The sequence below is a fragment of the Ranitomeya variabilis genome, chromosome 1 (genome assembly GCF_051348905.1).
Source record: "Ranitomeya variabilis isolate aRanVar5 chromosome 1, aRanVar5.hap1, whole genome shotgun sequence".
NCBI classification, from domain to species: domain Eukaryota; kingdom Metazoa; phylum Chordata; class Amphibia; order Anura; family Dendrobatidae; genus Ranitomeya; species Ranitomeya variabilis.
Window position 1 is genome coordinate 360,691,982 of NC_135232.1, and position 21,317 is coordinate 360,713,298.

Sequence of the window (21,317 nt, forward strand, 5' to 3'; positions counted from 1 at the left end):
GGTCACACATGCGAGTGTGATGTGAGAAACATGCGCCTCAATACTCGGCACTGCCGCCGGCACGCTGTATTCCTATGCAGCTGAGCGCTCCGGTCCTGAGTTCCAGCGGCAGTGCCGAGTATTGATGATCGAGTTCCTCGCATCACACTCGCACGTGTGACCCCGGCCTAAATGGGGTGCTAGGTGTGAAAACTCGGATTGCACTCGCACGACACTCGTCCTACTTTGCAGGAACAAAACCGGACCGATTTTAAAATGGCTAGTGTGACTCCGGCCCATACATTCAGCATTTCCAGCTCTTTGTATATTTTTGTGCTCAGGCTCATCTGCCCAATGTCTGCTCCTCTGCCCCTGCTCCCCACTGCCTGGGCTGCAGAGCTGGGATGCTGCTATGGATCATGCAGCTCCAGGATCACTTTCAATTATGCTGGCTATAGCTCCACATCGCCCCCTGCTGCTGCATAGTAAGTAATGCATAGGAAGGGCTTTACACAAGCTCGTGCAGTTTTATAGGAAGAACAAGTGTGCTGAACTAGAACTACCCAATACCCAGATTTCTGCATAGTGGCCATGTCAGCGTCCAATCACAGCTCTCGTCTCATTCCGTGACGTAGTGATTTCTGGTGTAAGCCGCGCTACTACTGGTAGCCTCTTCCTGGGAGGCGGTGCCGGGCTTCTGGGAAGTGGTGCAGCAGAGCTTCCGGTACCTTTATGTCCGGAGCCGGCTGTCAGCGGCAGGTATGCGGGGGAGGGCTGTGCTTCCTGCCTGGTGCTGAGGGGTCGGTACGTGGACCGCTTCTCCGCACCCGGCAGGTGTCGTCCTGAGGCGGTCCGGCTATGTGTGCGGTGCACGCTATACCCTGCCATATTAGGTTCCTGTAGTGTCATGCATGAGACCCGGTGAATTACACTGCACGAGGTTCCCCAAGTTTAATAACAAGCAGACGTGACCACAATGATAAAGGAAATCGCAGGACGGTGCCTGGGCGGGAACGGTTCAAAATGTAAAAGTACGACAAAAATGGGCACTGATGGGTATTGTGTAAAGGGTTAAATGACTTCAGGCCGCTGATCACTCACACTGCGGAATCGGGGGTCACCCTAGCATGCCCCAATGGGTTCTGGGCACCAGATCTGGCATTATATTGGCCCATTTTCACAGAGTCGCCTAGGTAACTGGTGTTTATAAAGGGTTAAATGCCTTCAGGGCGTAAGACCGGTGAAGACCTCCTCATGGCTTTGCCCCTGTGGTCTCCAGGTGGAGACGGGAGGCTGGAATGGTCTCCATAGGTGAAACCCGCATTTGTCTTGGCCTGGTGACTGCATGAGCAATACCTTCGAAGGGAGGGCCTCCCCAGGGGAACATTGCTCCTACTCCCAGGATTATAGTGTGGGCTGGCATCATGTATGGTAGCCGGACCCCTCTAACACTCATTCTAAACATGATAGCCGGACCCCTCTAACACTCATTCTAAACATGATAGCCGGACCCCTCTAAGGGTATGTCTCCACGTTCAGGATTGCATCAGTCTTTGGTCAGGATTTTATGCAAGTAAAATCCTGACCAAAACTGCACCTGAGGTCACTGGCAGGTCACCTGTGGTGTGCCTGCGTGTTTTGCTCATTGTAGCAACATGCTGCGTTTTGAAAAAACGCACAACGCATGCGTTTTCGCGGCAAAAACGCATGCGTTTTTAAACGCATAGTGGAGTCTGGATTTCATAAAATCCCATCCACTATGCTGTAACATCTGGACGCTGCGTTTTTGACGCAGCAGAAAAACGCAGCGTCAAAAACGCAGCGTTTCCTGAACGTGGAAACATACCCTTATACTCATTGTAAAGATATGGTAGCCGGACCCCTCTAATACTCTAATGATATGGTAGCCGGACCCCTCTAATACTCATTCTAAACATATGATAGCCGGACCCCTCTAATACTCATTGTAAAGATATGGTAGCCGGACCCCTCTAATACTCATTGTAAAGATATGGTAGCCGGACCCCTCTAATACTCATTCTAAACATATGATAGCCGGACCCCTCTAATACTCATTGTAAAGATATGGTAGCCGGACCCCTCTAATACTCATTGTAAAGATATGGTAGCCGGACCCCTCTAATACTCATTCTAAACATATGATAGCCGGACCCCTCTAATACTCATTGTAAAGATATGGTAGCCGGACCCCTCTAATACTCATTGTAAAGATATGGTAGCCGGACCCCTCTAATACTCATTGTAAAGATATGGTAGCCGGACCCCTCTAATACTCATTCTAAACATATGATAGCCGGACCCCTCTAATACTCATTGTAAAGATATGGTAGCCGGACCCCTCTAATACTCATTGTAAAGATATGGTAGCCGGACCCCTCTAATACTCATTCTAAAGATATGGTAGCCGGACCCCTCTAATACTCATTGTAAAGATATGGTAGCCGGACCCCTCTAATACTCATTGTAAAGATATGGTAGCCGGACCCCTCTAATACTCATTCTAAACATATGATAGCCGGACCCCTCTAATACTCATTGTAAAGATATGGTAGCCGGACCCCTCTAATACTCATTCTAAAGATATGGTAGCCGGACCCCTCTAATACTCATTGTAAAGATATGGTAGCCGGACCCCTCTAATACTCATTGTAAAGATATGGTAGCCGGACCCCTCTAATACTCATTGTAAAGATATGGTAGCCGGACCCCTCTAATACTCATTCTAAAGACACATTGATTTGGTCACTGGAGCCAGTGGTAGGGCCATTTCTCCAGTGTCCTAGATGCCGCTTTCCAACATGCTGATGCTAGACCACATGTTGCTCGTTCTATTGTTAGCAGCCTGTGTGGCCTATGTGTGCTACCATGGCACATCTGGGACGTTATTAATCAGCAATTGCATAGGGAGCTGCCAACAGTGGATCTTGATGATTTGCATTTTTAAGTGCATTCAGCATGGCAGAACGTTTCTCAGACAACCATTAGTAACCTCAGTGAAGCATGCCAAGGCGTGAAAGTGCGTATATTTCTGCATGTGTCACTCATACTTGATCTTGAATAAATCAAGATGTTTTGAAAATGTTCAACATTTTTTTCATTTACATATCCTCATCTGCAAGGCTACGTTCACATTTGCGTTGCGTCGGCGACGCATCGGCGACGCAACGCATGCAAAACGCATTGTTTTGTGACGCATGCGTCCTTTTTTGGCATGTTTTTTGACGCACAAAAAAATGCAACTTGCTGCGTCCTCTGCGCCCTGATGCTTGCGCCAAAAAAACGCATGCGTCACAAAACGCAACACAAGGCATGACCATGCCCCCCCCCCATGTTAAATATAGGGGCGCATGACGCATGCGTCGCCGCGGCTGCGCCCGATGCAACGCAAATGTGAACGTAGCCTAAGTCTTAACAAGGTTCAAATTATGATGTGTAGGTGACTGGGTCACGGTGGCTCAGTGGTCAGCACTGCAGCCTTGCAGCGCTGGGGTCCTGGGTTCAAATCCCACCAAGGACAACATCTGCAAGGAGTTTGTATGTTCTGACAGTGTTTGCGTGGGTTTCCTCCGGGTTCTCCGGTTTTCTCCCACATTCCAAAGACATACTGATAGGGAATCTAGATTGTGAGCCCCATCAGGGACAGCGATGATAATGTGTGCAAACTGTAAAGCGCTGCGGAATATGTTAGTGCTATATAAAAATAAAGATTATTATTATAAATATCTCTATAACAGCAGGTCCTAGTCCGTCTGGTATGATACAACAGAACAGCTATTGTAGCTCAGTTTGTTGAAAAAAGTAAAGTAGCAGTCTGAGGTTATCAATATATATTCCATCTGTAGTATGCTTCTTCAATATGAGACCGGTGGGGTCACCTGGCAACCCTATCGATCAGCTGATACCTAACCCAACATTAGTCGGATGTAAGCAATGTAGCGGACCCCCAGAGCCTTGTACATTGTCTAGTGGCCCCTGCCGAGTACTATGGCTGTTCCTATATAAGGTATTGTCTTGGTCTCCAATCTTTCCATGTCTCAATTCAGTCCGTTGGGTGCTCTGTCAATAAAAGTCCAGTACAAGACCTGCGCTCAGCGGGTCAGAAATGTTTTGGAGGAATTGGGAGCATAAACAATATTTACAACAGGAGTGTAAAGGCAACATGTCATGTAAAATAATGCTCTTAACCCCTTCACAACCTTTGATGTACACATACGTCAAAAGTCGTATCCATTCCTTTGATGTGGGTGGGCACGCATGCCGAGCCTGCATATTTCTTGGCAGATCATGGCTGATTTCCTCATGTGCCTTAACAGCTACGGATGGAGCAGCGTTCCCACCACAGCTATTAACCTGTTGAATCCCATTGTCAATCTCTGACAGCGGCATTTAACACCTGCTGGCGGGGGGGCGTCATTGTGGGGTTCTGATGGATTGTCATGACAGCCAGGGGTCTACAGATGATCCCTGTGCCTGTTATTACAATTCTCTTGTGAAAAACAAGTTTAGCTGGTGTTCACAGATTGTGATTTCAGCTATACAAGTCCCCTAAGGGACTTTTAAATACAATAAAAAGTATATAAAAAAAAAATAATACAAAGTTTAACCCCTTAGTGACGGAGCCAAATTTTTGAAATCTGACCAGTGTCAATTTATGTGGTAATAACTCTGGAACGCTTCAACAAATCCCAGTGATTTTGAGATAGTTTTTTCATGACACATTATACTTTATGATAATGGTAAATTTAGGTTGATATGTTTGGTGTTTATTTATAAAAAAAATCAGAAATTTGAGAAAAATGTAAAAAAATTAGCAATTTTCAAACTTTATCTGGAGTAAAGGGATAATCATTCAGTCATACAGCAGCAAAACATTAATAAATAACATTTCCCACATGTCGGCTTTACATCAGCACCATTTATAAAATGTTCTTTTATTTTGTTAGCATTTTAGGAGGTTTAAAAATGTAGCAGTAATTTTTTATTTTTTCAAGGAAATTTAAAAAATTTATTTTTTACGGACTTATCCATGTTTGAAGTAACTTTAGGAGTCCCATATATTGGAACACCCCCAAAAGTGATACCATTTTAGAAACAGCACCCTCTGACATATTGAAAACTGCAGTCAGGTAGTTTATTAACCCTTCAGGTGCTTTTCAGGAATTAATGCAAAGTGGCAAGACAGAAATGAAAATGTGTATTTTTACCACCTAAATGCCTCTAACTTCTGAACAAATTACTATAGCCGACAGACTCTAAGGTCACTATTTGGTCATGAATTGCCTTGGCAAACATCAGGATCACAAAATCATGATCTGAGGGCACCGATTGGGATAAAGAGGAAGCCCTCACACTCTATTAACCATTTATAATGATGTAGTCACTAATGACAGCAGCATCTAAGGGGTTAAACAGATTTGGACGGTGCAAACATTGATCATGGCTGATGCAGCAAGTCAGCTATAGTGTACAGCTGACAGCTGCTGGATTGTCACCTGTATGGGGAGGCTATTCTCAAATATCTCAGGTCAGTTAAAAGACATATTGGCTGTCATTAAGGGGTTAAATTACAGGGGATACTTTGCCCCGTTTAAAAATTAAACCATAAAAAATAAAATACTGAATACTGGGTCGAAAAAGTCAATCTATCAAAATATTAAATAAGTTAATCTGTTCATTAATGAGAGATGATTAAAACATCGGATTTACCCCAAAATGGTATCAGTTTAAAAAAAAAACAGCTCAGGGCTCTTAACCCCTTAAGCCCCAAGAGTGGTTTGCACGTTAATGACCGGGCCAATTTTTACAATTCTGACCACTGTCCCTTTATGAGGTTATAACTCTGGAACGCTTCAACCGATCCTGATGATTCTGACATTGTTTTCTCGTGAAAATTTCTTTGATAAGACTTGCGTTTTAAAACGGACATTTCGTGAAAATTTTGAAAATTTCACAATTTTCCAACTTTGAATTTTTATGCCCTTAAATCACAGAGATATGTCACACAAAATACTTAATAAGTAACATTTCCCACATGTCTACTTTACATCAGCACAATTTTGGAAACAACATTTTTTTTTTGTTAGGGAGTTATAAGGGTTAAAAGTTGACCAGCAATTTCTCATTTTTACAACACCATTTTTTTTTAGGGACCACATCTCATTTGAAGTCATTTTGAGGGGTCTATATGATAGAAAATAACCAAGTGTGACACCATTCTAAAAACTGCACCCCTCAAGGTGCTCAAAACCACATTCAAGAAGTTTATTAACCCTTCAGGTGTTTCACAGGAATTTTTGGAATGTTTAAATAAAAATGAACATTTAACTTTTTTTCACACAAAATTTACTTCAGCTCCAATTTTATTTATTTTACCAAGGGTAACAGGAGAAAATGGACCCCAAAAGTTGTTGTACAATTTATCCTGAGTACGCCGATATGTGGGGGTAAACCACTGTTTGGGCGCATGGCTGAGCTCGGAAGGGAAGGAGCGCTATTTGACTATTCAATGCAAAATTGACAGGAATTGAGATGGGACGCCATGTTGCGTTTGGAGAGCCACTGATGTGCCTAAACATTGAAAGCCCCCACAAGTGACACCATTTTGGAAAGTAGACTCCCTAAGGAACTTATCTAGATGTGTGGTGAGCACTTTGACCCGCCAAGTGCTTCACAGAAGTTTATAATGCAGAGCCGTAAAAATAAAAAATCATATTTTTTCACAAAAATGATCTTTTTGCCCCCAATTTTTTATTTTCCCAAGGGTAAGAGAAGAAATTGGACACCAAAAGTTGTTGTGCAATTTGTCCTGAGTACGCTGATACCCCATATGTGGGGGTAAACCACTGTTTGGGCGCATGGCAGAGCACGGAAGGGAAGGAGCGCCGTTTGACTTTTCAATGCAAAATTGACTGGAATTGTGATGGGATGCCATGTTGCTTTTGTAGAGCCACTGATGTGCCTAAACATTGAAACCCCCAAAAGTGACACAGTTTTGGAAAGTAGACCACCTAAGGAACTTATCTAGATGTGTTGTGAGAGCTTTGAACCCCCAAGTGTTTCACTACAGTTTATAACGCAGAGCCATGAAAATAAAAATGATTTTTTTCCCACAAAAATTTTTTTTTATCCCCCAGTTTTGTATTTTCCCAAGGGTAACAGGAGAAATTGGACCCCAAAAGTTGTCCAATTTGTCCTGAGTACGCTGATACCCCATATGTGGGGGGGCCACCTTTTGGGCGCATGGCAGAGCTCGGAAGGGACGGAGCGCCATTTGGAATGCAGAGTTAGATGGAATGGTCTGCAGGCGTCACATTGCGTTTGCAGAGCCCCTAATGTACCTAAACAGTAGAAACCCCCCACAAATGACCCCATATTGGAAACAAGACCCCCCAAGGAACTTATCTAGATGTGTTGTGAGAACTTTGAACCCCCAAGTGTTTCACTACAGTTTATAACGCAGAGCCGTGAAAATAAAAAATCTTTTTTTTCCCACAAAAATGTTTTTCTTAGTCCCCAAAATTTTTATTTTTTCAAGGGTAACAAGAGAAATTGCACCCCAAAAGTTGTTGTCCAATTTGTCCTGAGTACGCTGATACCCCATATGTTGGGGTAAACCCCTGTTTGGGCTCACGGGAGAGCTCTGAAGGGAAGGAGCACTGTTTTACTTTTTCAACGCAGAATTGGCTGGAATTGAGATCGGACACCATGTCGCGTTTGGAGAGCCCCTGATGTGCCTGAACAGTGAAAACCCCCAATTCTAACTGAAACCCTAATCCAAACACATCCCTAACCCTAATCCCAACGGTAACCCTGACACACCCCTAACTCTAATCCCAACCCTAATCCCAACCGTAAATGTAATCCAAACCCTAACTTTAGCTCCAGCCCTAACCCTAACTGTAGCCCTAACCCAAGCTCCAACCCTAACCCTGGCCCTAGTCCTAACCCTAGCCCTAACTCTAATGGGAAAATGGAAATAAATAAATTTTTTTAATTTTATTATTTTTCCCTAACTAAGGGGGTGATGAAGGGGAGTTTGATTTACTATTTATAGCGGGTTTTTTTTTTCTGATTTTTATGATTGACAGCCATCACAGACTAAAAGATGCTTTTTATTGCAAAAAATAGTTTTTGTGTCTCCACATTTTTAGAGCAATAATTTTTCCATATTTCGGTCCACAGAGTCATGTGAGGTCTTGTTTTTTGCGGGACGAGTTGACGTTTTTATTGGTAAAATTTTCGGGCACGTGACATTTTTTGATCGCTTTTTATTCCGATTTTTGTGAATCCGAATGACCAAAAACCAGCTATTCATGAATTTCTTTTTTTTTTGGGGGGGGGGGTCCGTTTATACCGTTTCACGTTTGGTAAAATTGATAAATCAGTTTTATTCTTCGGGTCAGTACGATTACAGTGATACCTCATTTATATCATTTTTTTATGTTTTGGCGATTTTATACGATAAAAACTATTTTATAGAAAAATAATTATTTTTGCATCGCTTTATTCTGAGGACTATAACTTTTTTCTTTTTTCGCTGAAGATGCTGTTTGGCCGCTCGTTTTTTGCGGGACAAGATGATGTTTTCAGCGGTACCATGGTTTTTTATATACGTCTTTTTGATCGCGTGCTATTCCTCTTTTTGTTTGGCAGTATGATAATGCGTTGTCTTTTGCCTCGTTTTTGTTTTGTTTGTTTTTTACCGCGTTCCCTGAAGGGGTTAACTAGCGGGACAGTTTTATAGGTGGGGTCGTTACGGACGTGTCGATACTAAATATGTGTACTTTTATTTATTTTTTATTATTTAGATAAAGAAATGTATTTATGGGAACTATATATATATTTTTTTTCTTTATTTAGGAATTTTTTTTTTTTTACACATGTGAATATATTTTTATTTTACTTTGTAACATTGCCCGGGGGGGGGGGGAATCATGTTATAGGGTCAGATTGCTGATCCGACACTTTGCAGAGCACCGTGTCAGATCAGCGATCTGACATGAAGGGCTGCAGGCTTACCAGCGCTTGCTCTGAGCAGGCGCTGGTAAGCCACCACCCTGCAGGACCCGGATGTAGCCCCGTGGCCATTTTGGATCCGGGGCCTGCAGGGAGGAGACGCTCGGTACAAAGTGAGCACATCGCCTTGTAACGAGGGTCTCAGGGAAGCACGCGCGATGCTTCCCTGTACCGCCGGAACGCTGCGATCATGTTTGATCGCAGTGTTCCGGGGGTTAATGTGCCAGGGGCGGTTCGTGACCGCTCCTGGCACATAGTGCCGGATGTCAGCTGCGATAGTCAGCTGACACCCGGCCGCTCTCCCCCCTTGAGCGTGGCCGATCGCATATGACATACTATCCCGTCACTGGGAATTAAGTCCCAGGTCACCTCGACTGGATAGTACGTCATATGGGATTAAGGGGTTAAAATTAGCGATCACAGAGCACTTTATCACGAAAAATGAAAACGATACAGGTCTCAGAAAATGGCAACGAGCAACATTTAAAAAAACAAAACTATACATGTTTGGTCTCTGCGTAATCGTACTGACCTGTAGAATCATTTTGCCAGGTCAGATTAACCATATAGTGAACATGCTAAATTTAAAAAAAAAAAAAAACATTGTGAAATAGCACTATTTTTTGCAACTTCAACACACTTGGAATTTTTTACCCATTTCCCAGTACACTGTGATAAAATGAATGGGGTCATTCAAACGTGCAACTCGTCCCACAAAAAAAAAAGCCCTCAGTCGGCAATGTGGATGGAAAAATAAAAGTTATGGGTCTTGGATGAAGAGTTGGAAAAAAAATTGCTTTGGGGTGAAGGGTTTAGCCCGCAGATACTGTATGTGGTTAATAGCGTGCTGACATAGTGCAGTTCCTTTACTTTAGGCCCCACTGCTGGGAGGAAGTGATCTTTATACTCCCTGGCATTTTTCGACTTCCAGTTATAGGTGCTGCCAGCACTGTTTCACTCACCGCTCTTTGCATAAATAACAGTGGCTATAATTAGAGATGAGCAAACATGTTCGGAAAATATTCGCCAATCTCAAATTCGGCACGAACTTAGCAGATTCGGATCTGTGTTCCCTTACATGAGCATTTTTACTCAAAGTCATCAAAATTCGGCCTAAATTCGGTAAATCATCACGTTTCCAATAATGCTTTTGTTATTACTTTGACTAGGATAGTGGTGCTGTATGATGAGCGGGATGGGGAAGGGGGATGTGTTTTATGAGGGGAGGGGGTGTGCAGTGGTTAGAGGAGCATGTGAAGACATTGTAGGAGCTGCGTGTGCTTTTTTTTTCTTAACTTTGTGTGTTGATTCCGGCAACCAATCAGGGCCCGGAAACCAACCACAATTTCATGGTTTTCTGTGGTTGACTGCTGAAGTCATATGTCCCTGGCCATGTAAAAAGTGGACATCTTGTTTTGCTGGTGTCATTTGCTCAGTGTCACAGTGCAGAGAGGGCGCTCCTTCACTAGTGCTGGTGCTGAAAGTGAACATGTCAGTGAAATAGATAGGATCCTGTCCTGTGTGAAATCGATCTTCCAGCATCGAAGTAGATTGTGCAAAGACTGTCGGGCAGTCTCCGGAAGCCCCATTTGCTACTCCAAATCATTTGATCTAAAACTGTGTTTCAGTGGCAAATCAGAAGGCCAGATTTCCACGTAAAAAATTGTTAGGCATAACAGTCTTGTTCAGGCACACTAAGAAAATAAATAGTGATTGTTCATTTATTGACAGGTGACTGACAGCTGTGGGTCTAAGGTTGTGAGGCAGCAGGGTACAAGAGGGGAAGGCTGCTTTCAACATGAGTGGGAGAGGTCGTGGTGGAAGGGGGAATAGGCTTGGTGTTCGACGTGTACGTGGGTTAGGTGTTAATGTGAATGAAAGCTCAACTGAAAAAACACAATCTCGTCCTATCCAAAGATCACTCACAACATCAGTTACTGGCCGGGCTACTCAACTCCCTTTCTTTGGCAGCTACACAGAGGTACGCCTTGTAGATGAAACTCAGAAAGAGCATGTGCTACAGTGGATGGGCAAGCGCTGCATCAAGTGGCCTCTTCCTCCACCTTAACATCACAGACAGTACAATCTTCAGAGGTGGCACCCCAATCTCCCTTGTTTCCTCTGCGTCAAAAATTTCCAAACCCCCAACTGACTGTGGGGAACCACAGATGGGCCATTCTGAAGAGCTGTTCACACATTGTATTCCATGGGTATCAGAGGTCTTCTCCGAAGAATCACAGAATCCAGAGGAGGAAAGCATCTGCACTGACGCCCCAAATTTTTTCATGTTGGATCCGGGGCCGGACGAAGTAGGGTCCGAGCAGAATTCAGATCCTCTGAGAACAGAGAGGATGATGATAAGGTTGTAGATCCCACTGGGTGTGAACCCAGAGGTACGCAGCTGAGTAGCTCAGCAGAGGAGAAACATGAAGAAGTTACATTGCGCCTTCCCACACAGACACGAAGTGATGCAACCACGACAAGCACTGCATACTCGGCCCCATCTCTGGCTGTGGCCAGCACCTGTCACGAGTATGCAGTTTGCAGGGGCAGCAAGGGTTGCCTAGTTTTTTGAGACATGTTATCTGTCACATTTGCAAAAAAAAAACTCAGAGGCAAACATTGCAATAATTTGACAACCACATACATGAACCGGCACATGCGCGATCAACATGCCTTAGTGTGGGAATCTCTCCCCTAAAATGCGGACTGGTGGGCCTCACCAACACACTGGCCATCCCATCAACCCCATTTGCTGCTTCCTCCTCCATCACCATTCCAAGTCTTCTCACATAGGTCTCCAGCGCAGAAACTACAATTGTTTTCCCACCACATTCTTGGTGAGTGAGAGTCGGACAGCTATTACAGAAGTAGACATGTCTGCTGTTTTTGTCTCAACTAGCACAATGCATCTTTCACAGTCCACCATAACATCTCCTCCTGCACCTCACTCACAGTCCAGCAGTTTGTCCTGTTCTCCATACTCCAGTAAATGGTGACTGAGAGCCCGTCGTCAGCTGTAACAGAAGTGGACATGCTTGCTGTTTTTGACCTATATCGGAGAACTAGCACACCACAACTTTATCAATCCACCGTAACATCTCCGCATGCACCTCCCTCACAGTCCAGTAGTTTGTCCGATTCACCGTACTCCACCTTCTCTCAGCACAGCAGCAAGCCCTCGGTCCTGCAGTTGTGGTCACGTAAAAGAATGTTTCCTTTTACACATGGCAAAGCTAAGAGCTTGAACTCCACCATCTCCAATCTGATGGCCACGGAAATGCTGCCTTTCTGCTTGGTGTATACAGACAGTTTCCGAAAGTTGATGGCCGTCGCAGTCCCCCAGTACCAGTTGTCCAGTCGCCATTACTTCTCTAAGACAGCTGTGCCTGCAACAACACTCGTTCCCTGAAAAAATCTATGTCTGCCAGGGTGCATTTCACCACTGACACCTGGACGAGCAAACATGGGCGAGGGCATTACATCTCGCTGACTGGCCACTGGGTGACTGGCAGACTGTCAAGGGGCTGCTCCACAAGTCTTGGAGTCCCCAAGGCTTGCGGGACAAACCTCTGTATTGAACACTTCCTCCACTGCTTCTGCCTCCCCCACCTCCTTTAGGGCCTCCACCTGTGCCCTCAACCTCTCCCTTAATCAGACATGCGTTCCAACAGTGCAGAGAGAATCCCCCCACTTCCGTACTGCACAGCCATGGCTCACTTCAATCAGTCAGTAATATAAAATAAGTAATAATAAATAATAATATATAATTAATAAATTAATATGACTTGGAGATCACAGTCACACAGCTCAAGAGTTGTGGACAGGTATCCAGGCCGGCAATCTCACACACGTGCCTTCCATGACTCACGTCCTCAACCTGGTGGCGCTGCTATTTCTCTGCCACTATACAGGCCTTGATGTGCTGCTGCCGAAAGCTGTGTGTGCTCACTTCCAACAATCGCATCCCGCAGGTCATCGACTTGCATCGCTACAGAGGTCTTTCAGCCTACCGGTTAACCGTTTGATTAGCGATGTTCCAACACAGTGGAATTCCACTCAGTACATGTTGCTGTGGCAGCAGCGATGAGCCCTGGTGCATTATTTGCTTTTGAATAGCCTGGGCCAATGCAGTCCGGATTGTAGTGAGGAGGTGATGGTCCCAGCAGAAGAGTTGGAATCAGAGGAGGATACGGAAGGGAGAATAATATCTCAAATTTCCAGACTGTCGCACAGCATGCCATGGGAGGGTGGCTTACAGCGATCAAGGAGGGCTCGTGGTACCAGACAAACTTAGTGAAGATGCAGGAGCCGGGAAACAAATGGAGGAGGATGAGGTGATGGACGCACAACAGGAGAAGAAGAGGATAATTATCTGCTCTATGTTGTCCATGGTTGTCGGAAGGGGATGGAGGAAGCAACCTTGAGTGTTACCCTGGCACCAACACAGCATGAACATGGGCCTCATGGAAGCGTCCGACACATGAGTGACTTTTTGCTGCGCTATCTTCAAAACGATGACCGTATTCTTAGGGTTAGAAATAGTGCTGACTACTGGGTTGCCAGTCCGTTAGATACATGGTACAAGAGTAAATTTAGCTAGATGCTTCCCCCCGTTGAAAGGGATGTGCGCATGCTGGAGTATCGAAACATGCTTGTAGACAGCAGTGAGGCACACAGTGTGCATCCCGTTTCTAGACGTCCAACTCCTGGGAATGTCAAGGCGTTATCGCAAAAACAATAGCAATTTCTGTGAGTCACTTAACACATATTTTAGCCCAGCCCCTGCACCAGCAGAACAGAGTACAGGTCTGACACGTTGTGAACGGCTGGAGAGGATGGTGCAGGAGTATCTGGAGCTCAATATCAATGCTATCGCTGTTGTTTGAGGTGTCAGGTCTCCCATCTTAGAAGGCTTACACCGCTCACTTAACCACCAGGTCCTCAATTCCTCACGCATGGCCCATGGCTGACTTCTGCTGTGCTATTTGCAAATTTCTACTGTGAGTCAATTGATGCCAGATTTTTTATGGTGTCTACCCCTAATTTTACCTGTTTGGGAAGCTGTTTTTGTCACCCCTTAAGGTGTTGTGTATATGTTTGGTTTTGCCTTCTATTGAATCTAATGGCATTCGGGTACTTTTGTCAAACCGTTCATCGAACATGTTCTAATCATTCGGCCAATCGAACCAAACCTTGAGGTTCTCTCATCTCTATCTTTAACTGCTCCCCCGACACTGGCTGACAGCAGGATCAGCATTATAGTCTGCTGTCAGTCAGTACATGGGGTGCGGTTACTTGCTCTCTATACACAGAGCGGTGAGTGAAACAGTGCTGGCGGCACCCCTATGACTGAAAGCCGAACACTGCCAGGAGGAATAAAATGAATTCCCTCCTGGCAGAGGGGCTCTCGGTGCCAGCACCGCACAGTATCCGAATGCTATTTTCCTACAGATTAAGCCTGTATCTACTGTTTACATAGTAACATAGTTATTAAGGTTGAAGGAAGACTTTAAGTCCATCTAGTTCAACCCATAGCTTAACCTAACATGCCCTAACATGTTGATCCAGAGGAAGGCAAAAAAAAAACCATGTGGCAAAGAGTAAGCTCCACACTGGGGAAAAAAATTCCTTCCCGACTCCACATATGGCAGTCAGACCAGTCCCCTGGATCCACGCCCTATCAAGGAATCTAGTATATACCCTGTAACATTATACTTTTCAAGAAAGGCATCCAGTCCCCTCTTAAATTTAAGTAATGAATCACTCATTACAACATCATACGGCAGAGAGTTCCATAGTCTCACTGCTCTTACAGTAAAGAATCCGCGTCTGTTATTATGCTTAAACCTTCTTTCCTCCAGACGTAGAGGATGCCCCCTTGTCCCTGTCTCAGGTCTATGATTAAAAAGATAATCAGAAAGGTCTTTGTACTGTTTCCTCATATATTTATACATTAACATAAGATCACCCCTTAGTCTTCGTTTTTCCAAACTAAATAGCCCCAAGTGTAATAACCTATCTTGGTATTGCAGACCCCCCAGTCCTCTAATAACCTTGGTCGCTCTTCTCTGCATCCGCTCTAGTTCAGCCATGTCTTTCTTATACACCGGAGACCAGAACTGTACACAGTATTCTAAGTGTGTTCGCACTAGTGACTTGTATAGAGGTAAAATTATGTTCTCCTCATGAGCATCTATGCCTCTTTTAATGCATCCCATTATTTTATTTGCCTTTGTAGCAGCGCCTGACACTGGCCACTAAATGTGAGTTTGTCATCCACCCATACTCCCAGGTCTTTTTCATTGACGGTTTTGCCCAGAGTTTTAGAATTAAGCACATAGTTATACATCTTATTACTTCTACCCAAGTGCATGACCTTACATTAAAGCTCATTTGCCATTTATCAGCCCAAGCTTCTAGTTTACATAAATCATCCTGTAATATAAAATTGTCCTCCTCTGTATTGATTACCCTGCAGAGTTTAGTGTCATCTGCAAATATTGAAATTCTACTCTGTATGCCCCCTACAAGATCATTAATAAATATGTTAAAAAGAAGAGGGCCCAATACTGACCCCTGTGGTACCCCACTGCTAACCGCGACCCAGTCCGAGTGTGCTCCATTAATAACCACCCTTTGTTTCCTATCCCTGAGCCAGCTCTTAACCCACTTACACATATTTTCCCCTATCCCCATTCTCATTTTATGTATCAACCTTTTGTGTGGCACCGTATCAAAAGCTTTTGAAAAGTCCATATACACTATATCCACTGGGTTACCTTGGTCCAGTCCGGAACTTACCTCTTCATAGAAATTGATCAGATTAGCCTGACAGGAACGGTCCCTAGTAAACCCATGTCGATATTGGGTCATGAGGTTATTCTTCTTCAGATACTCCAGCATAGCATCCCTTAGAATGCCCTCCAGGATTTTACCCACAGTAGAGGTTAAGCTTACTGGCCTATAATTTCCGAGTTCAGTTTTTGTCCCCTTTTTGAATATTGGCACCACATTTGCTATACGCCAGTCCTGTGGTACAGACCCTGTTATTATGGACTCTTTAAAGATTAAAAATAATGGTCTATCAATGACTGTACTTAAAGGGAACCTATCACCCCGTTTTTTAAAGATTAGATAAAAATAGTGTGAAATAGGGGCAGAGCTGGGCTTTACATTACTGCCTTTTTGGTGCCTTTACACCCCCGTTATGCTGCCGAAATACCTTTGTGAAGTGGCCGTTTTCTGCTGTCACTCAAGTTGGTCAGGTCGGATGGGCGTGGTCACAGCGCTGTTTCTCCCCCAGATCAGGCTCATCATTACGTTGGTGGCGTAGTGGTGTGCGCATGTCCAAAGAGAAGATCCACTGCCCAGGAGATTCAAAACAGCGCGGTCTTCGCTATTCGCCGTTTACCGGTGGGCGCGGCCATCTTTCCTGTGGCCGCGCGTGCGCAGATGGAGCGCTCTGCTGTCCGGGGCTTCAGGAAAATGGCCGCCGCGATCTCCATCTGCGCACGCGCGGAATCCCGCGGCCATTTTCCTGAAGCCCCGGGCAGCAGAGCGCTCCATCTGCGCACGCGCGGCCACAGGAAAGATGGCCGCGCCCACCGGTAAACGGCGAATAGCGAAGACCGTGCTGTTTTGAATCTCCTGGGCAGTGGATCTTCTCTTTGGACATGCGCACACCACTACGCCACCAACGTAATGATGAGCCTGATCTGGGGGAGAAACAGCGCTGTGACCACGCCCATCCGACCTGACCAACTTGAGTGACAGCAGAAAACGGCCACTTCACAAAGGTATTTCGGCAGCATAACGGGGGTGTAAAGGCACCAAAAAGGCAGTAATGTAAAGCCCAGCTCTGCCCCTATTTCACACTATTTTTATCTAATCTTTAAAAAACGGGGTGATAGGTTCCCTTTAATTCCTGCAGTACTCGAGAGTGTATCCCATCCGGGCCCGGAGATTTGTCAATTTTAATGATTTTTAGACACCGCCGTACTTCCTGCTGGGTTAAGCAGGTGACACTTAATGGGGAATTTTTGTTATCACTGGCCATATTGGCTGCCATGGGATTTTCTTTTGTAAATACTGATGAAAAAAAGTCATTTAGCATATTGGCTTTTTCCTCATCCTCATCCACCATTTCACCCAGACTATTTTTAAGGGGGCCTACAATATCATTTTTTAGTTTCTTACTATTTCCGTACTTAAAGAATATTTTGGGATTATTTTTACTCTCTCTGGCAATGAGTCTCTCTGTCTCAATCTTTGCTGCCTTGATTTGCTTTTTACAGAATTTATTTAATTTTCTGTATTTATTTAATGCCTCCTCACTACCTACTTCCTTTAATTCTCTAAATGCTTTCTTTTTGTCCCTTATTGCGCCCCTTACAGCTCTATTTAGCCATATTGGTTTCCTCCTATTTCTAGTATGTTTATTCCCATACGGTATATACTGTGCACAGGTCCTATCCAGGGTGCTAATAAACGTCTCCCATTTTCTTAGTGTATTTTTATGTCTCAGGATATCGTCCCAGTTAATTGCACCAAGATCATCTCTCATCCGTTGGAAATTTGCCCTCCTGAAGTTTAGTGTCCGTGTAACCCCTCTACTACACATCTTATTAAAGGATACATGAAAACTTATTATTTTGTGATCACTATTCCCCAAGTGACCCCCAACCCTTATATTTGCTATGCGGTCTGGCCTGTTGGTTAATATTAGGTCTAGCAGTGCCCCCCTTCTTGTTGAGTCCTGAACCAGTTGTAAAAGGTAATTATCTCTCATAGTTGTCAAAAACCGATTACCTTTGCTGGAACTGCAGGTTTCTGTTCCCCAATCTATTTCAGGGTAGTTGAAGTCCCCCACAATAATGACTTCTCCTTGAGTCGCAGCTTCATCTATTTGCTTTACGAGGATATTCTCCATTGCTTCCATTATTTTTGGAGACTTATAACAAACCCCTATCAGTAATTTATTATTTTTTCCCCCTCCCCTTATCTCCACCCACAGGGACTCTACATTTTCATTAGATTCACCTATATTATCACGCAGGATGGGTTTTAAGGATGATTTAATAGCATTATTTTACATTACATGTTCCCTTTTAATGTTTTGGCTAATCAGTACTTATCATATCGCACTTCTGACTCCTGTTTTGTTTTTGTGTTTTAATTTTTGAATGTTAACCCAAGCAATCAATACTTGGGATCATGAGGGGAAAAATTAGCTTTTCTTAGGGTAGATTGATTCATGCATTGATTCATGCAGAACACCTTCTGTTTATCACCTCCCATCTATCAGATGAACTTGATGGATGTGTGTCTTAGGTTGTTTCAGCTGTACTAACTGTGATTCTAGTATTGTAGTTGTGCAATACTGCATACATGTAATCTTTAAGTGATTCTTATGACTGACCAATTTTCAATTATTGCAGATCTGCTGTCCCTGTTCCTAGACACAATGGTAAGTCCAAATTATCCTGCACTATGAGAGAGAGCGTTTTATTTATTTAAAAAAAAAATCATCCTCCAAAAATGTACTCAATTGAAGTTACCAGAATCAGGGCCCCCTCCCTGTTTTGGTGATGCCATGTCTTTCTTCCTGTCCCGTGCACTTGTGGCCTTGCCTGTTCAGAAGTATGTTGGTTCACTTAACAGTCGGTGTAGACTGCATGTTAGAGTACTTGTAGGGCATAAAATGAAGCAAATATATGCACATTATTTTATAGCTTCTGGCCAGGCCAAGCTGAGCTATAGTACTCAACAATGAGCATTATACAGTGTATGGAGCTGTGGTGATGGTCGCACATGTCCAATAGCTTTGCTCCATCAATGAAGTTATCTTGATTAGTGGTGATTCCTTCTATTGTGCCGACCTGACTGTAGGAGTCAGCTTCGATTTGCCATCACTGTACTCATTAGGTGTCGGGGTTTCTACTTTTGCTGAATTTTAAGATTAAAGTAGTTCTCAACATATGTTCAATATAAGGGCAATATAGTAAATGAACAGGTCTGCTCTCGTAATGGCCAAAACAGCAAAAATATTGTCATTGGCTAAAAGGAACCATGAAAAATGAACTCCTAATTATGCCTACAGTGTCTATAGGGGAGTGCTCCAGACCTTCCTGTCAGTGTATATCCAGCAGCCTGTCGGTCACCACTGAGATGGGTGGGAGAGGATAATGCTTCGCTCATGCACACAGCATAATCGGAACATGTGCTTACTGTATTGAGAAAAATTGTGCCTTTTTAACCAGTAAGAGAAGAGACCTTTCCTGGTACTAAAAAAAAAAAAAAAAAAATCAAAGAGGAAGAATAAATGATGCAAACACTTTTGTATTGGGATATTTATAACACGTTTGGGTGATTTATATTTTCTAAATATCTATCCTTATGCCCTTACCACTTTTGTAATTAGCTTTATTACACAATGCCCTACTTTTCCCTATATAATCCCTAAATGTGTGTTTTGTTTTTTGTTTACTGTACTTCCTGTTTCAGTTCGTTTGAGAGGAGTCTCGAACACGACATCAGCGGAGGCTGGGGCTGCACTCACTCCCCACAGCGTCTATCACCCCTCCTGGAACAGGACATCATCAAGGTTCAGCGATACAGTTACTTACTAGTTTCCTGCATCATGGCCCCTGAGAAGACATCCTGGGTGATGGACGAGTGAGTCTAGCACCGGCTTTCTGCTTCTATTGCCACAGTAGCGTCTGTGAAAGAATACATCAGGTGGTGGAGAAATAAGAAGTGAGTGACACTAGTGCTGCCCCACAGTTTCTAGCACCACCCTCGAATCATCAAGAGGCAGCGTTGGTGTCACTCACTGCTTCTAGCGGTGGCAGCGGAGATGGAAGAAAATTGCTGGTGCTGCACTCACATTGTCAATCATCCAGGACATCTTCAGAGGGGGTGGCGATGCAAGGAGCTAGTAAGCAGTGCTGCTTCCTGGTGGCCTCCTGTTCCAAGAGTGGTAATGGACACTGCGGAGAGTGAGTGCAGCCCCAGCCTCCTGTAACATCACATTTGAGACGTCTCTCAAACGAAAAGTCACAGGAAATTCTGTGTTAATAAAAACCCCCCACAGGGATTAGTGTTGTGTGATACAGCCAATTACAAAAGTGGTTAGGGTGTAAGGATAGATATTTAGAAAATGCATTTTAAAGGGAACCTGTCACCCCCAAAATCGAAGTTGAGCTAAGCCCACCAGCATCAGGGGCTTATCTACAGCATTCTGGAATGCTGTAGATAAGCCCCCGATGTATCCTGAAAGAAGAGAAAAAGAGGTTAGATTATACTCACCCAGGGGCGGTCCCGCTGCTGTCCGGTCCGATGGGCGTCGCGGTCCAGTCCGGCTCCTCCCATCTTACGATGAAGTCCTCTTCTTGTCTTCACGCTGCGGCTCCGGCGCAGGCGTACTTTGTTTGCCCTGTTGAGGGCAGAGCAAGTACTGCAGTGCGCAGGCGCCGGGAAAGGTCAGAGAGGCCCAGCCCCTGCGCACTGCAGTACTTTGCTCTGCCCTCAACAGGGCAGACAAAGTATGCCGGAGCCGCAGCGTGAAGACAAGAAGAGGACTTCATCGTAAGAAAATGGGAGGCCCCGAACCGGACTGCGACGCCCACCGCAGCGTGTCCGCCCCTGGGTGAGTATAATCTAACCTCTTTTTCTCATCTTTCAGGATACATCGGGGGCTTATCTACAGCATTCCAGAATGCTGTAGATAAGCCCCTGATGCTGGTGGGCTTAGTTCACCTTCGATTTTGGGGGTGACAGGTTACCTTGAAGTGCCCGACTACCCCTCTAGCACCCTTCATCTGATTAAAATAGACTGTTACTACATTAGCCACAGATCAATTTAAATAGTCAAAATGGCGTCCATTGTGGTGTGAATGGATTAACAATATATTGGTATATGGTGACCAAATACAGATTAAATTAAGAATTACCATGTCAAGTGTCTTGCAGCATTGAGTAATGCTTACAAATAGAACATTATGTATACCATTCTAGGAAAACTGTAATCACGATTACTTCAGAGGATATAGAGGCGCCATAATGCTGTCTCTTAAATGGCAACAACAATTGAGGAAACTGAATTCGAATCATTGGCACAAGAGGCCAGGAAATCTTCATGATACTTTGCCACTACATAGCTCTATAGTACATAGTATAGCTTAGTCAAAAATCACTTTTATTATATACTGGGGTTTTTGCAGCTGTAGATGAGAACAAATATTGTTGTGCCAGGGAAAAATCTAATCTTTGGATAATGTATTTGTACTGCGACATATCAC

General features: G+C 44.2%; 1 protein-coding gene across 3 annotated transcripts in view; it reads left to right on the plus strand.

Annotated features, from left to right (window-relative positions):
* The first annotated feature begins 674 nt into the window (after window positions 1–674).
* The window catches only part of RABGGTA (Rab geranylgeranyltransferase subunit alpha), a 94,515-nt gene continuing 73,872 nt past the window's right edge, over window positions 675–21,317 (plus strand). The window contains exons 1-2 of one of the 3 annotated variants that reach the window (XM_077248936.1): window positions 675–738; window positions 18,456–18,484. In XM_077248936.1, coding sequence (XP_077105051.1) covers window positions 18,482–18,484 — 3 coding nt within the window. In that variant the 5' untranslated portion in view covers window positions 675–738; window positions 18,456–18,481. Of the gene's footprint in view, window positions 739–799; window positions 1,011–18,455; window positions 18,485–19,521; window positions 19,693–21,317 lie in introns of those variants that run through there. The other 2 variants (XM_077248934.1, XM_077248935.1) reach the window with 2 other exon arrangements.